The sequence below is a fragment of the Maylandia zebra genome, linkage group LG7 (genome assembly GCF_041146795.1).
Source record: "Maylandia zebra isolate NMK-2024a linkage group LG7, Mzebra_GT3a, whole genome shotgun sequence".
Taxonomy (NCBI): Eukaryota; Metazoa; Chordata; class Actinopteri; order Cichliformes; family Cichlidae; genus Maylandia; species Maylandia zebra.
The window spans coordinates 49518445-49535594 of record NC_135173.1 but is presented as its reverse complement, the minus strand read 5'-3'; the positions used below and the strand labels follow the sequence as shown (position 1 = coordinate 49535594).

The window sequence follows — 17150 nt, the reverse complement described above, 5'->3', positions numbered from 1 at the left end:
ATTCCATTCACTTGTTCTGTTTGGCTTGTTGGGGTCAAAATGAGCTGTCTCATTTTATTCTCACTGGAAGAGAATAACAGACAAAAAAACAATGAATGAATCCAGTCTGGGGCCTTTCTGTGTGGGGCTTGCATGTTTCTTTGTGTCTGTTTTGTCTTGGTATTCTGGCTTCCTCCCACAGTCTGTGTGGCATCAGGTTAATGAGTGATTCTAAATTGTTGGCTGTAGGTGTGTATGAATGGTTGTCTGTCTCTCTATGATCTGTAGCATACTGGCACATCTCACCCCATTGCTGTGACCCTGAACTGGATAACCAGAACAAATTGGATGGATGAACTGATGGATAAATAAAAAATCATATGCTTGAAAACGCTGCTCCAAAAAGTATTTCACAGATTTTGGCTGCTTCTATTATATTGGAATGTTTAGTATTAGTAATATTACCCTTCCTAAGCTACTTTATTGGGCTTTCTTTCAATTTCTTTTAATTTTTCATCCATCTGTATAAACACAGTTTGAATTTGCTACGATAACTGCAGGAGGCTTCGTCTCCACGTCTTGATTTTGAAGGGTGAACTTCCATCTTTAAACTCTAGAGGCGCTGTAGGAGCTTTTCCACCGGAAGTACCTCATGTCTGCTCTATTGTGGTGAACTTTCACCTTAGGCTGTGCACGCTGGAAGAAATGGAAACTCAGTGAAGCAACGTGGGCAGGGATATATTAAACAATTATTTCTTGAATTTAGTGTCGCTGAAGCTTTCCCTCCTAATCTTTTGTTCCGCCTGGACTTAATAATCCGACGCGGCTCAAAGGTGAGCACCTCCTGTCTGTGAAAATGTGAGTTTGTTTACAAGCTGCTGACGGTTCACAGTGAAGCTAACTGTCCTGAAAGTAGCCCAATATTTTTTCTTGTGGATTTAACATCGTATGCTATTTCATTTGGCATTTTCATCTAACAAGTGTGTCTGTTTTGTAAACCTGAATGCTTTAAAAGCTAATTTTTAAGCTAGCATTAACCCAGTATAACGATAACAAAAAATTGTATCCTGTAGAAGTCGCAGGAAAAAAAACGAGACTCCCAGGAAGTAAATAAACATAATTAACTATCATAGGATCTAAGATTTAAGCTGTAAACAACCAGAGGAGGGGAAGAGACAGTAATGTTAACTCAGCCATTGCTTTGTTACAGATGGGGAAGGCGCCGAAGAAGAGGAGCCTTGCTGACAAGGTGCGAAAGACCAAAACCTCCTCTGAGATCAAAAACAACCCGTTTGAGGTGAAAATCAACAGAAAGAAATTTGATGTCCTGGGGAGAAAAAGCAAGCATGATGTGGGTCTGCCCGGTGTATCTCGATCCAAAGCCGTCAATAAGGTAAGAGACAGCCCCTATTATGTTTTAATGAACTCACCTGACCTTGTGTTCAGGTGTGAGCTCACTTTAGAGGGATTTGCTGATGCTCAGTACTATTTTATTAAATTGTATTCATATTTTTGGAAAGACCAGTTACACTGCATTGCGCGACCGTCAGTGCTGAAAACTATTTATCTAAACATCGTGTAAATCATATATGAATTTAACTATTAACTATATCTTTTTATGTTTTGTGTTTTCAAGTCCTAAACTGAAGACTTCCTGCTAACTTGACCTTTAACTTGACAGTTAAAAGTAGAGCTGGGCGATATGAGATTTTTTCATATCACGATATGTTTTTTTTTCCATTTCAGGCGATAACGATATCTATCACGATATAAGCCAAATAACTGTTTTTGTAAGATTTAAATGTGCCGTTGCTCACAAGTAAAATGTGAAATAATCAGCAGCTTGTTTTTATTTAAATATTTATTTCCCATAATAAGTTCAACAGGGTAGATGTACTTAAGGAACATGAGACTTTTTCAGATAAATAAAGGCAAATATTGCAAACTACACAAAAGGCAGCCGCTAAAGCGTTTAAGTTTCAAAATAGAACAAACGAAACAGACTAAATTGTCAATTCCACTTAGAAACAAAATATTAATTCTAAAAAGAAATCTTAGTTTGTTTTACAGAAGAACAGACAAAACTGACTAACTTTTGTCAATATCAAATAAACTGAGAACTAAAAGGAAATTCTCAATCTCTCCTTGTTGTATAGCTGAGCTTTTCAAACAGTTTTAACAGTTACTTTAGTCTGACAAAAGCCGAATGACGAATTAGCGCTTCCAGTCAGAGACTGAGGCTACGTCCACACGTACACAGGTATTTTTGAAAACGGAGATTTTCCGTTTTCGTTTTAAAAAATAATCCCGTCCACACATAAAGGCAGAAATGAAGGAAAACGCTGCTATGAACATGCCAAAGCAGCAGGTGGCGCTAGATTCCTAACCGTGCAGAAATGTTGGCCAATCAGAAGTCTAGAAGCCTGGGTGGGAAAAAGTAAACAAAGCTGGGGCATAGAAGCAGACCCGAGTCGTATGTGTGGACGGACAGTAACTGTGTGTATATGTAAGCATTTAAACACTGCAGAGAGTAGAATTAACAGTATTGTAGAAATTCATTTCACCGAAACAATAACGCGGCGCACAGTGTGACGCATGCACCAGTTTATTGTATTTCCAGACTTGCTTTCGGCACAATTTACAGTGCACGCTACTCTGTTTTTTCTCAGACTTGAAATAGCCGAAATACCTTCACACTACGGAACTTCTATGGCTCTTCCGTTCGACAATCTCTCCGGCGTTGGAACCATCATCTGTTTTCTCTTCGGTCACGCTCGGTTGATTTTTCTAGTCGGCACACTCATTTCCTCCATTACCCGCTGGCTGCTTCCCAAACAAACACAGGTGCGGCTTGGCACTTGTGCTGTACGTAACAAGTCACGCGACGTGACGCTGCGGCTGTGATTGGTTCGGCTCTGCGCTACTTAATTTGGATTGGCTGACCTTTTTTTTTTTCTTTTTTCTAAGAGGACAAGAGCGGCGAGGTCTATCGCGATAGCTTAATTTCTCTATCGAGTAAAAGTTATGTCGCGATACATATCGTTATCGTTCTATCGCCCAGCTCTAGTTAAAAGCTTTTCAAGGTTCAAGGTTCTTTATTTGTCACATGCATAGTTATACAAGTATAACACACAGTGAAATGTAGCCTGACACGCTCCTCGACATGTGCAAAAAAATTGGGGTGGGGGGGGGGGGGCGGTGTAGAGGAAGAACATTATATATATATACATACATACATACATTGGGTGAATGTGCAGTAGTAGCAGCAAGCAGGTGAATTCTGTACATTAATATGAATAGACATCTGAATAGACATTTTCTTACCTGTTTTGTATATAAGCTCTGCTGCTTAAGCCAAAATCTCTAAAGATCCAGAGAACTGAAGCCACAAACTTTTCTGTTCTGGCAGCGTTTGCTCACAGCTCGCTGTGCATTTAACACTATCTGTGCTGTGAAGCCTGGTGCTCACACAGTCATGCTGGGAGAGGGACTTTCTGCAGGAGTCACTGAGAGGGTTGTAAGAACAGAGAGAGCCGTGAACTGGTCTAAATACAAGCAGAAGTGCTAAGAAAAGTAAAATCTTCATCATTTGTTGTTTCTAATTTGTGTGATTTATTATTATTTTTTGTTTTTTAAATTGATAGGGTTTAGGCAGCTTGTAATTAATAAGCAGTTCTTTTTTTAATTTATAGAGAAAAGAGACCCTGCTGAAGGAATACAAACAGAAGAACAGATGCAGCAAATTTATTGACAGACGTTTTGGAGAGTATGACACCAAGATGGCACCCGAAGACAAAATTCTCCAGAGGTTCACGATGGAGAGACAGGTCAGTGATGCGATGTGTTTATTGCTGCCTGAAAGGACACATTGATCATCAGGTTGTGAAATAAAGAATAGATAAAATAAGCCAAGCATTTAGTGATTAACATGATTTCTTTCTTTTTTGTGTGTGTTACTTTCGTCATTGTGGATATAGCATCAGTCGTTTACTTAATCAGTGTGTACATCCTCCATAACTCATTAGATTTGCTATAAACCAGTCATGATGTGATTCAAGTCCAGACCTGAGAAGTTTAACAAAAAACCTGCATTTAACTTTTTGTGAATTTCAGACATTTTTTTTTCTTTTTTCCAATTAAAAAAAACCAAAGTCTCGTCACTTCCTTTTTATGGCCTGAAATGTTGATTCTAGACCTCTTAGTGAAAGAAACGCCTTGAATATACAATCTGACAAGGACACAAACAACTGGAGACATGACAGCTGAGTAGTTGTTTCTATCAAACTTATTTTGAAGTTTGCCGCATGCATAGATGGTGCATTGTAACGTAAAGCTCAGGTTTGAGGACCCATTCACTGTGTGATGATGAAATTTACATAACTCCCTAGTGGACTCAAAAATGAGAGAAGTAGAGTCGAGGCTTAAGTGACTAAAAAATCTGGTGCATTCTTAAAAAGAGGAAGTATACAGGCCAGCTCTGGACTGGTCAGAAGACCACAGAAGAAGAGTAAAATAGAGGATCATTGAATTCTTTGATGCAGGAAAAACGGTTCTTGTCAAGCCAAGAACGCTCATTTCTGCTTCCAGTGTTATGCTGCAAAATCAGTGCTGTGCCTCAAAGTGTGGATTAATAATGACCCAAAAGAAACATCAGAAGCATCCCAAGACTGTCTGAAGGCAAAGATTTTGATTATGGTCACATAGCCTACTGATTTCATGCCATCTGTGTGTGCTGTTTACTTACTAAAGAGAAAACTGGATACAGGAAGACCCACAATTGCGCAGCATCTGAAGGTGGCTTCAGTAAAGGCCTGATAGATCAATTTTTAGTTTTTCTAATTCCTTTAGAGCCTGTATAAACTAAATGCAGTTTATTCTTCATTGCAGCCTTGGCTCACTTCTAATCTATCACAGCATAATAACGACTGTGTTTAAATACTTGTTGACCTAACTGGTCATGTTAATACTAGACTTACAGGCAAAGATTTGTCGCTTCTTTTGTCCAAGCTGCATAATGAAAAAAGTGAAAATAAACTGGCTTGTGCACAGATGTACCAAACCTACACCTTCTGTTACTTTGTATTTTATTATTAGCGCGTCCATGAGAAGAAGGACGTGTACAACCTGAATGAGGAGGAAGAGCTGACTCATTATGGCCAGTCTTTGGCTGAAATGGAGAAATTCAATGATGTTGTGAATAGCGATGATGAATCAGAAGAAAAGGGTCTATTGTCTGGTGAGTCTGAGTGCCAGATAAATGGATTTTTTCCACAGCTACATGGTTCTTATATTCCTGTTGTACCTTGAATCCATTTTCATTTAAATACTTTGATATTTTAATAGTCACTGTTTGTTATCCTCCAGATAAGCTCACCTTGATATGGGGGGAATTAATGTTAATTAATTTTCCTGCATATTCCCAAACATGTTGCCCATCTTTTTTCATTCCCAGCCCACAGCTTGGAGTGAACACGAGTGTTATTATAGATGACAGAGCTGGCATTTATTAGTGACATTATTTTTCTTTCACACCTAGCTGAGCTCACTGCGTCCCACTTCGGAGGAGGAGGTGGTCTCCTCAGGAAGAAGGCATTGGGGGAGGAGGAGGAGGGAGGCCAGAGGGCAAAATCCAGGCAGGAGCTCATTGAAGAGCTCATCCAGAAGTCCAAGCAGGAGAAGGTAAGGCTTCGGTCCTGCTGATGGATTTTGGCCCATGCTGCCTTTGCCTGTCATATTGTTGCACATTACAGACTTTGCTAAACTGCTAAGGGCTGATGTCTGGGGCTTGTTTTCAGAGGGAACGCCAGGTGCAGAGAGAGGAGGCCCAGGAGCTGACCGAGAAGCTGGATCAAGACTGGAAGAACATACAGTCTCTGATGGTGAAAAAGACGCCCAAAGCTGACAAACAGGAGGAGAAACCCAAAGTAGGAATACACAAATGAGTCTGCAAAAAGACCATTCCACCCAGATGTGTGTGTGTGTGTGTGTGGTTTTTTTTGTAATAAATACCTTTTGCTTCATGTTTGTGTTTTCTAGCTGGAGGAATATGACATGATGGTCAGAGAGCTCGGCTTTGAGATGAAGGCTCAGCCCTCAGAGAAGATGAAAACTCCAGAGGAGCTAGCCAAGGAAGAGAGAGAGAAGCTGCAGAAACTCGAGGTACATTTGCTCTGTGGAAATTTGCCTTGTTGTCTGCAGCTGTCAAGCACTTTGATATTATTGTCTGTGAAGGTTCTCAGTCATCCAGGTCATTGTAGTCAAAGGAGCTTGCAAAGAAAAGCGTCTGGACTTCTTTAAGTTGCAACTTAAAGAAGTCCAGACGCTTTTCTTTGCAAGCTCCTTTGACCACTTTGATGTTAATCGCCTGATCTTTCTTTGTTTTTTTTCCTTTTTAATTGAAATCAGGTTTTATTCTCAGTCTTTAAAAAGAGAAAATACCTCTTGATAGACACATCATTTTAATGCAAAGACATCACTGTCCCAATAAATCGAGCTCTCAGCTAACAGGAGCCACGTAGAAAAGATGCTGGAAAGCCACATTGTAGCATTATACGATGCAGCTCTTACATTTTGACAGGAGAAGTAGCTTCTTGCTCTTATGACAGTCACGTCAAAGGCAGCATTCAAATGCGGTTTGACCTTGTGAGATCTAAGTACCTGTAATCCTTAACCCCTTCCCTATCCTATCAGAATCTGTGATTAGTTTTTCTCCTTTCAAAAGTCTTCCCCTAAGTTTGGGAATCATGGGACAATGTAACTAACAGAAACCAATAACTGTACAGGTTTTCCAAAAAAAGCAGCTTTGCTGTTCTCCAGATTGCAGGGTTTTGAGTTACGGTCACCTGAGATCGCCTTGAGATTTTACTTCAATGGTGAATTTAATTAGAGAAGTAATTGATAACGACCAGTTGCCATCATCTGATCTTTCTACAGGCTGACCGTCTCAGGAGGATGATGGGAGAGGAAGTCGTGGAAGGTGCACAAAGTCAGATTCACTTCTCTGCTGATGACCTCAATGACGGCTTCGTTCTGGATAAGCATGACAAGAAGACTCTGGCTTATCAGGTGTGAGACGACACAATGCAGAACAGTTTTGTTACTTTGGGTTATTCCTCCTAGTATGACTGTTGATTTTTATCTTAATGTGTTATTCCTGTCCATAGGATGGAAAATGGAACATGGGGGAGGAGGAAGAAGAAGAAGAAGAAGATGAGGCTGAAGATGAAGAAGGAGAGGGCGAGAGCAGTGAGGAACAGGAATCGGATGCAGAGGAGGATGAAGTTGAGGAAGAAGAAGAAGAGGAGGAGGAGGAAGAAGAGGAGGGAAGTGGTGAAGATGATGGCCACTCAGACCTCGAGTCTGAGCAAGAAAGCGAAAATGAGGAGGAGGAAGAGGCCAGCCCCAAGCCGAAGAAGACTCTCAGCAAAGAGGAAGTGAAGGCCCAGCAGGAGGCAGCCAAAGCAGAGCTCCCATACACATTTGCTGGTACCAGAATTTATTACTCATTAAAATAAAATTAAAAAAGGCAGATTAGTGTCATGTTTAGTTATAGTTAGTTCTTTCCCTTACAAAATATCCAATACTGTATTGTTCTTCTTCTTCCTCTCACAGCCCCTGAGAGCTACAACGATCTGAAGGATATGCTACGTGGTCACACCTCTGACAACCAGCGCCTCATTGTGGCCAGAACTCAAAAGAGCAACCACCCCAGTTTGGCTGTAGGCAATAAACTCAAACTGCAGGTACAGTTACAGAGTTGGATGCACATGTGTGATGAGTCGGCAGCTTTCACCGTTATGTGAATTCACAGAGCTCTCTCTGTTCCAGAAACTTTTTGGCTTTCTGTTGGAGTACATCGGAGAGCTGGCCACTAGGAGTCCACCTGAACTTAGCACCATTGATAAGCTCATACCGTGAGTTCAGAAAGAGGCTTCAAAATATTTAGTCCTTGAAATAAAGACATTTCTTTACCTTTTGCAAATCCCTCTGCAGCGAGGTGTACGCTCTGTGCCAGATGTTTCCAGATGCAGCCTGTAAGGCTATGCAGAGCATCCTCGGAGATGCCGCTCATAGCATGGAAGAGACGCTTGAGGTCAAAGGTCACGCAGCTTTCCCTACACTAGACATGGTATGAATTACTTACTTTGATTGTGGTAAATGTTTGATGTTCACCGTGGTGTTTATAGATTTTGGAGTCTTTAAATGTCAGCTCATTCAGGGACTGACTGATTCGTAGGCCTGCGCCATTCTCGCTTCAGGTAGAATCAATGTTTGAATCAATGTTAAGACCTTCCAGTGTTATATAAAGAAAACTAGTGATTCATCTTTAAGCAATAGAGCTTCTTACAGTTTGATTTCATCCCAGCTGATTTTGATCAGTGCTTGTACCGTGACCTCTTAACACACTACACAGAACTTTTAACTCAGCTGCACTGCGTGCGTGAGTGAGTAATACTGCCATGTTAGTCATGAGAACCTGATTGAAAGTACTGGTTCTAAAATGTATATATTTCTAAAGAGCAGGTAGATTCTCTCTATATAATCTGTTAACTTATTATCATTGTCTCTGAATGATGGATTGAGCAGTGGCCCATTTCCTGTTGTGGGGATCATTGTGTGTCAGGCTATGATGATGAGTAGGCCGCAGTGGTTGCACTGAAACAAAGTTTAGCCTGGTTTAAATGGTTTCTTTAGTAATTTGATTTAGTTTTGATGAAAAATCAGTCTGCACTGTAAATATTGCTCACTAACCCACTGCTGTGATTAAAAGGGGAATAAAATGAGAGTTGACTGCCAATCTGTTTAAAGGCCTGTTATTTGTGCCTCCGTCGCTCAGTCATCCCTCACAGTAAAAGCCAGCAAGGCATGCTGCGAATCATTCACTCTGCTGCCCTGAGCCTGGGGTAAGAACTGAAGAAGAGCTGGATGAGCTTACTTTTATCAGATCCTCTCTTTGCTCATCTGATTCTGGCAACTCAACAATCAGACACTGTTCAAACTGATATTAGTCAAAATGTAACTAGGACTGTGTAGAAGTGCAACTGTTTTCTTAAAAGATTTAATAGATGTTTAACGTTTGATGTGTTATTTTCAGGATTTAAGTGAATGCTTTGGACTTTGTCCCAGATGTTTTTAAAGTAGGATTAGTAAAATTAATTCTCTAATGTAAAGACACTTATTATTGTATATGTTGCACCTTCATTTGTATATTTCCTTCTTTTTTAAGCTCATCTACCTTAAGGTGACAGCCCTGCTGTTTCCTACCTCAGACTTCAGGCACCCAGTTACAACTCCAGCGCTGCTTTTCATCAGCCAGGCTCTCACCAAGGTACAAACAGACATTTTAATATTTTTACATATCTTTTAATATCTGTGTTGTTTGAGCAGTTTGGGATCTTATCGAGTGTTGAACTTGCCTAGCTGCTACCGTGTGTGTGTGTGTGTGTGTGTGTGTGTGTGTGTGTGTGTGTGTGTGTGTGTGTGTGTGTGTCATTAATTACTTTTCTGTGGAACTTCAGAAAACAGTTGCTGTTAAATGTCAGGAGGCCATCACATTGAATCCTGGTAGTCCTTTCTATGTTACCAACAGACATACACGAACACACGTGCACATATTTTGTCCTTTCCATACACACACGAATGCTTACCCACACATCACTTGAGGCTACAATTCTAAACAGGTAAAAATCAGAAGTTAAATCAAAATAATATTTAGAATAGACCTGTTCAAAATGCCAAATATACACTAGATGACAATCTCTCTCTTTTCATTGTTCTTGCTAGAATTGTACCAAATAGACATTAAGCCTCAGTTGCAAATTAACCAAATGCATATATATCAGAATCAGAATCAGAATACTTTATTAATCCCGAGGGAAATTAGGGTTACAGCAGGCAGCACGCTAATGGCGCATGCGCACTTACAAAGGAACCTTCTGACCAACTTTACACAAACATCACATTGGGGAGACATGTCAGGAAGGTAGGCTGATAGGAAAAAACAACGAAAATACACTACATGAGGTAAGAGGAGGAGAGAAAAAACTCCACTCAGACTGAGCTCCTAGTGGGAGAACAGTTTGATAACAGAAAAAACAAAAAAAATTAATTTAGCATAGCGTTAGTAAACTTTTCCAAAGATCATGAAATGATGAGGGACGAAGTCCATGCTCCTTGTTATGTGAACATTCTGTAAGTTATTTGAAACAAATATGTGTTTGAGTTTGACAAACGCATTTTCTTTCCAGATCTGTCTCTCTGTGTACAGTAATCCTGAATCTTGTGTGCTTGTGTCTATGTCTTGTAATTTTTCAGTGCCCAGTGAGATCATTACAGGACCTAACATCAGGTTTAGTTCTGTGCTCTCTGGGAGTGGAGTATGTCTCTTTTTCAAAGCGCTTCCTGCCTGAGCTCATCAACTTCCTGGTTGGGACGCTACACCTGGCAGTGCAGGACAAGGCATCTTTGGGTATGACACTTTTATACGGCAGGTATGCTTTGTTAAGGTGTGAAACTGACCTGACATACTCTGACATTGTGTTGCAGGTTACATTGTGGTGCCACCCTTCAGAGCATCAGGAAAATACAGCGATCTTTTAGTGCTGTCATCGTCAGAGTCCTGCAGGAGCTGGAGCAAAAAAAGCCTCCCACTCTCTGCTACTCAGCAGCTGGACCTCGAAAACGACCCTGATAGAGATACCCACAGGTAAAACATGACCCTGCTTGTTCAGTCAAGTCTAGTTCAATGCTTCTTTAATTCTTAAACAAGCACTGGGCATTATTAAAATGGTCCAATACAAATAATCGCTTTGGCTGTTCTATGTAGATTAGAAAATATCTGCATTTATCCCTAAAATTGTGAAATTAAGTGTTATAGCAGCAAAAAATGGACAGCAGCTTAGCTTAATAATATAAATACAATATAGATACTGTACAGTAGAGTTAGCTGTAAAGTAGTGAGGTGAAGTAAGGTTTTCCAAAAATCAAAGCAAACAAACAAGAAACCCTCCACAAACAGATGAAACCAGTGTAACTTTGGACATAAATCAAGATGAAATATCTCGGTTGGTTTTGAAGGGTTAGTGAAGTTAGTTGAATTATAACACTGGCAACGTCTTTTAGAAGAGTTTGGGGTAAGTTGTTCTTAATGAAAGTGCTGATTCAGGGTCATTCAGTGAGACTGTTGCTGTAATTTGGTAAGGAGAAGACAAAACTGCAGCCAATAGACTGTATTAGCCTTTTCCATTAGCCGATGTGCCATGCTGCATGTGAATAATCCTAATAAAGACCTTTAGAGGGGAAGAGTGACGTGCAGAATTACGTTTGATCATCACCTGTTGCCAGCAGAGTTGTTCAGCTGTTTTCCAGCTGAGACTCCAACCACAAAACCTCCTGGTAAGAACATGGAGGATGGATGCAGACACGCGGTTTATGCCAAAATTAGAAAATTTCTTTGTTAGAGTAGCCGAATAAAACAACAACAAATCTGTAAATCTATGAGTGCCATTGTTGACTATTGAAAGTGTAGTATGTATGATAACCATGTAATAACAGAGATTAACACGTTCCTGGAGACAGTTATAGGCACAGTGGGAGGACAGAGAGGGAGTGTGAGAAAATCCTTTGTCTTCTCCTTCACACTGTTCATGATCAGTTTGGATCACCAAAAAGGAAATAATTAGATTAAAAAAACGGAGCCACATTAAAAAAAGTTAATTTGTTGGTTTTTTTGTCTTTTTTTTCCTGTAAGGACAAAACTGAAGCACACAAGCGTGCATTCATACGCATCTTCTCTGTAACTGGCTGCATGTTCCACAGTGCTAATGCAATTATTGTGTGATAAACATGCTCATTATTATTACAGCCACCGCTGTTTGCATCTGATAAACCTAAAATAGGCCTTCATACTTGGTTTACCTGGATACGCTGAGTGGCTCAGAGCTGATTTATCCACTTGTGTGAATTCGGGTGAGTCGCCAGCACGGTTTCACACAGCAGCTGGTGTGTGGGCACAAAGCTAAGCTTCAGGCTTCAGCAGATCATGATTGTGCACAGTTTGTCAGAACATACATTTTTATTCATGCTCAACTAAAACGAATACTTATTAATGTATTGTAATGAGTGGTAATTATCGATAACATTTCATTAAACATGCAGAGACATAAATACAGCAGCCACTGGTTGTATTTATGGGGGGAAAAATTTAAAAGAGCCTCCAAAATATGGAGGCCAAGTCAACACCTTGAACTCTATAATGTCCTTCAAACCAGCCCTGAACCATTTCTGCAGTGGGCCTGCGATTGTTCTCAGTGTCATTAGGGAATGCTGTTGCCATAAAGAAGTGTAAATGTGAGGGGTATGGGTGAGAATAACATCCAGATGATGCTGGATGTTAACATGGAACATCCAGGGTTTCTACTTCCACTCGCCTTCTTCACACTGCTGTCTTTTCCCATAAAAAGAACACATTCACAAAGATGTCCACGCGATCTAAAAGAAGGATACCATTGCAGTGAGATAATCAGTGTTATCCACCTTAGCTTTAATTTCATGGCTGATATATGTATTATTCCAATTTATTCCTCAGTCAGTTTTGAGCTGCTAATCATTTTGATGTACAGTTTACAAAGGGCAGGTCGTGTTTTCCAGTATTTGTGTTCCTAATGACTCAGAATGAGTCTTGATCAAATAGTACTCAGTGAGTCATCTTTAAATCCTGTGCCCTGGGGTCTGATCAAGTCCAGTTCCCCCACAGTGTTATATACGCCACTGCATGAGAGTCCCTCTGCTCAGTTTCATAGTATAATTTCTGCATTCCTTGAGGCCGTACAGTGACACATGCACACAAGCAGCTGTGTGTGAAGAGGCCAGTGGGTGTGGTAATTACTTCTGGGTGATAAAGCAGGCGAGGATAGTGAGTGTACACTGAAGGTTAAAGGGTGTCTAAAATGTGTAAAGATGGAGGCGTGCAGTGTCACACAGAAAATTGAGCTAATGCTTTTAGAGAGGTCAATGACTCCCTGAAGTCTGGAACCCGTGGACGTCACCAAATGCTGCATTTCCTCCTTGAGATGGTCTGGAAGACGATTACCGTAGCTGCCTTCAGCTTCTTGTTTGTGGGTCTTTGTGTCCTGGTTCCAAAAGCAGCCGTATATCCTACAACCCGGCCTCCACCATGTTTGTAATTTGTAGTTCTGAGTGACATTTATAGACAGCAGGCAACAGTTACCGTATGTTTCGGACCATAAGACGCATTAAGCGAAACAAAACGGTCAGATAAGTCAAACTTTCCTCGACTCATTCTTCTTGCTTCCTCCACTTCCGTGCCATTGATTCATTAATGTTAAACTCTCTCGCAGCTGCTCTATTCCCGTGTTGTTGCAGTATATTAATGACTAACCTCGTATTGTGGATGGATTATCTCAGTTGTTCTCCTGACTGAAGTTTGGTCCGTTTACAGCATCCTGCCATGCGATTGCATTTGTCTCTAACCATCGGGAACCCTCACATTAACTTTTATCGAGTGGAAAAAAGTTAGCGTTCATCCTCCAGCGTCACTGTGCTTATGTTATGCTAACATAGCTGTGTCGCTAGCAATCACGTCAGCTAGTTCAACTTCAGTAACCCTACAAACATCACTGCTGTTTAGTTTTCTGCCTTCATTTAAACTTTTCATGGATGCCTGGATGTTAAACATAATTGTTGCACCTGGTAAACGCTGATTGTTTTATTAAAGATGAAAGAATTTAGACAGTTTTTAACTCTCAGTGATGCCACAGTGTTCGTTTGACTTTGGGACCTGAAGACGACAGAGTTTAGGACCCAGATTGCTCTTCAAGGCTCCTGACTACGGTAGCCGTAATGCTCAGACAATCCATCAAGCAGTGCGGCTTCATAGCTTACCAAAGTCGTACTAAAACATTTTTTTGACAGATTTTTAAGCGCTGCGTACCACATAAAATTGGTTCGAGGTCCGTGAGCACAACCAGAATTCAAACATAAAGCACACCGGATTATAAGGCGCACTGTCAATTTTTGAGAAAATGTAAGGATTTTAAGTGTGACTTATAGTCCGGAAAATACGGTACTTGTAAAATCAAATGTTGCGATCTGCACGTGCAGCAGTGTTTGAAAGGAAGTCATATGTGTGAAGTGAGAACTGAGCTTCAGGACCTGAGGTATATAGAGGCTAATTAACATGAGAAAAGTTATAAAACTGAAATGTTCATAATTGTGTTTTTTCACAGGTTAACGTGTTTGTCTACTTGCCTCGACCTGGTGAAGAGGTGCTGCTTGCTCTACAAAGACCTCCCCTCCTTCACACACATCTTTCAGCCAATCAGAACGCTTCTTTCAAAACATCTTTCCACCCAAACATTACCATTACAGGTTAGTTACAGATTTGTGCTGATTTTTTGTTGTTTTGTTTCTTTTTGGGGTTTTTTTTATTTTTATTTTTATCTTAATTGGATGAATTTTCTGTGTTTAGTAACAGTGTTTGTCATTGCAGGAGCTTAGCAGTGAGATCGTGGAGGCCATTAGCAGTATGCCTGTGACTCAGAGTGCGCTTGTTTTTGACAAGAGAAAGCCTATTCCTCTGAAGCTGCTCACGCCCAAGATTGTTGAAGTGTAAGCACCAAAATAAATTGCTCATCCAAATCGAGCAGTTCAGATTGTTCAGGTAGCCAAAGATTGACAATGGATGTCTCCCCTCTTTTTTAATATTTCGTGTGCCATTTTTGGTTATTATCAGGCTGGACTATGGAAAGAAGCGTGGCAGCACCAGAGAGGAGAGAGAGAAGGAGCGACTAAAGCATAAATACAAGAGGGAGTTTAAGGGCGCTCTGAGAGAGATCAGGAAGGACTCACGCTTCCTGGCCAGAGAGAAGCTCAACGAGGTCATGAACAGGTGTGGATACAACTCCAGCATCTGTTCAGAAATGTTCATGCTTCTCTTAGTAGACGATTTAACTTTTACACATTCTGTGTTTCAGGGATGCAGAGAGAAAGAGAAAAGTGAAAGAGCTAATGGGCAGTCTGGCCACCCAGGAGGGAGAGTGGAAATCCCTGAAGAGGAAGAAGAAGTGAAATATTTAATCTCCACCAGTTCTCCCCATTGTCTGATCATTTTCAAATGGATCTCTCCAGTTCAGCTGTGGATCACATGTATAAGGTTGAAATATATGGAATATACAGCTGAGAGTTCTCTGTCATGATTGCACACCATGTTATCACATATTCCCATGTAGGCGTTTGATGTGACAATTGGATACTGCTGTTGGAAGTGTCAGTCCACAAAGGAACAGAGGAGTGAATATTTTGCTCGCATTTTCCCTTTTTTTAAAAACCAGAAACCATCACAACGTTATGCTGTTGTGTGTGCTGTCAACAGTGGCTATACTTTTCCAATAAAGAAGGTCAGGGTTACTCCCACTATGATAAAAATGTAAATAAATTTACAGCACATGGATCAAGCTGCAAATGTTTAATGTTCTGTCGTATAAAACACCTGGAAACAGCTGCATGGTCTTCACATTAATGCAGTCCTGCACAAATTGAAAGGTTGTGGTCTTAGCAGGGTTATGGTAATAATTTATTACTTAGCAGCCTTTATTCATAAAAAGCTTAAAAACAAAGTATTTTATTATGTACTAAATATATATTAAATATAACTATTTTTGTTCACTGCAACATGGAAACACGAGGCCGTCAAATGTATCTTTACAAATCCAGTCTGAGTGAAATGATTTGAGCGATTCTGAGAATCGTTTGCCGATGCGGTTCTTGATGATCTCGGTGGTTTATCTCGCTGTGAGTGGATTTTAGAAATCAGGTCGCACGCATCACAGGACAGTTCAAACACTTTGAATTCAGACTGCAGCTGGGCAATTGACACAATACCAAGAACCTGAACAGGAAGCAGGCATTCAGATGATGTGGGTTGGTACACAGACGTTGCGTGTATGGTTTGATTGGTAGGAAGGCAGGAAATGTTGGTTAAAAAGGCTTCGGTGTGGTGTTTAGTGGAGATGAATTTTCTCTTTGAGTTATGTTGCTGTTACATGCAGACACGAACACAACAGCAAGATCTGCTCACGCCTTAGCCGATACAAAAGTTCATTCAGGACTCACATTAGCTTTGGAGCTGTCGTAGCCAGCGTAATATTTTGTTTGGATACATTTCCGCATTTTTCTTAAAAACATGCTCACCCAGTAAATCCTAACCATCTCCAGAAGTGTATTAATGCTGGTGTCCAGCAGTGTTCTGGTCTCCATGCTTGCCCCCACCCTGCTTTTGCTTACCTTGTCCATTTGGGTCATTTTCATGCCCTCTAGCTGTTTCTCTGTTGATCTTTTTGCAAGCTCTCATCACTGCCAGTCAACTGCATGCTGATCTGAGAGTGGAAGGTTATTGTGCTTACTCCTGTGCACCTTTAGGGAGTCACACTTGCTCATGTATCATCTGTTGTCCTCTTAAACATTAAAGACAGCTGCTACCTAGATCCGTCTCCATGTTGTGCTGATAGGAAGTCTGCTTTAGGAGGCAGACCAGCAGCATCATGCCAGAGAAATCATCTGAATTCTCTGGCTTTCTTGAGACTTTATTATTTAGATATGAGGTTTGATCAAAAATTGCAATCTAGCTAATTTCTGCTTAGAAACTGTGGACTCCTGGATTTAATTAAATTAAAATCTGCTTGGGAGTAGCTGTAGATTCAGTTCTCACTACCAGCAATGATTCTCCATGAGAAACTTGGAATTAGAAGTTGACCTTTGCTCCTGCAATGTTTGAGGACCATGATGGTTGGAGTCGGACTTCCAGCGAGCGGTCTTAGAATAGCAACGTCCCTGGAAAAGCCACCTGGACATGCCTGAGAAAAGGATCTTAAACAGAGATGTGAAGCAGGTAAGCTTCCTGATTTTTATCGGTGTATTAGCTTTTGAGCACAGCTAATACACCGCTTGCCACTGGGTTACTGTTAAATGTGGACGGTGTGACAAAACTAAAACTCGGCTGGGCTGAACGATAAAAACGGAGGATTATCAACTACGGCATGAAAAAAGTGTTGAGGAAACAGCAATATGAATGCTACTTTGTCTAGTGTTTAAGAAAAAAAGGTTAATAAAAATCTAAACAGCATTTAAAAATAGTCAACTATTTCTGCTTTTTT

General features: G+C 40.6%; 1 protein-coding gene across 2 annotated transcripts; it reads left to right on the top strand.

The window, feature by feature from the left end:
* The first annotated feature begins 632 nt into the window (after positions 1–632).
* On the top strand, positions 633–15448 carry nop14 (NOP14 nucleolar protein homolog (yeast)). Of its 2 annotated transcripts, none has more exons than XM_004549604.4 (19): positions 633–812; positions 1190–1372; positions 3672–3806; positions 5074–5215; positions 5516–5658; positions 5775–5903; positions 6016–6138; positions 6913–7044; positions 7143–7464; positions 7591–7721; positions 7807–7892; positions 7972–8107; positions 9206–9307; positions 10294–10447; positions 10525–10684; positions 14226–14367; positions 14489–14607; positions 14732–14887; positions 14973–15448. In XM_004549604.4, the coding sequence occupies exons 2-19, from the start codon at positions 1190–1192 to the stop codon at positions 15064–15066; spliced, it is 2589 nt and encodes an 862-aa protein (XP_004549661.3). In that variant the 5' UTR covers positions 633–812; the 3' UTR covers positions 15067–15448. The 2 variants fall into 2 exon arrangements, with proteins under 2 accessions (XP_004549661.3, XP_004549662.3); XM_004549605.5 differs by having other exon boundaries at positions 633–837.
* The last annotated feature ends 1702 nt before the right edge of the window (positions 15449–17150 follow it).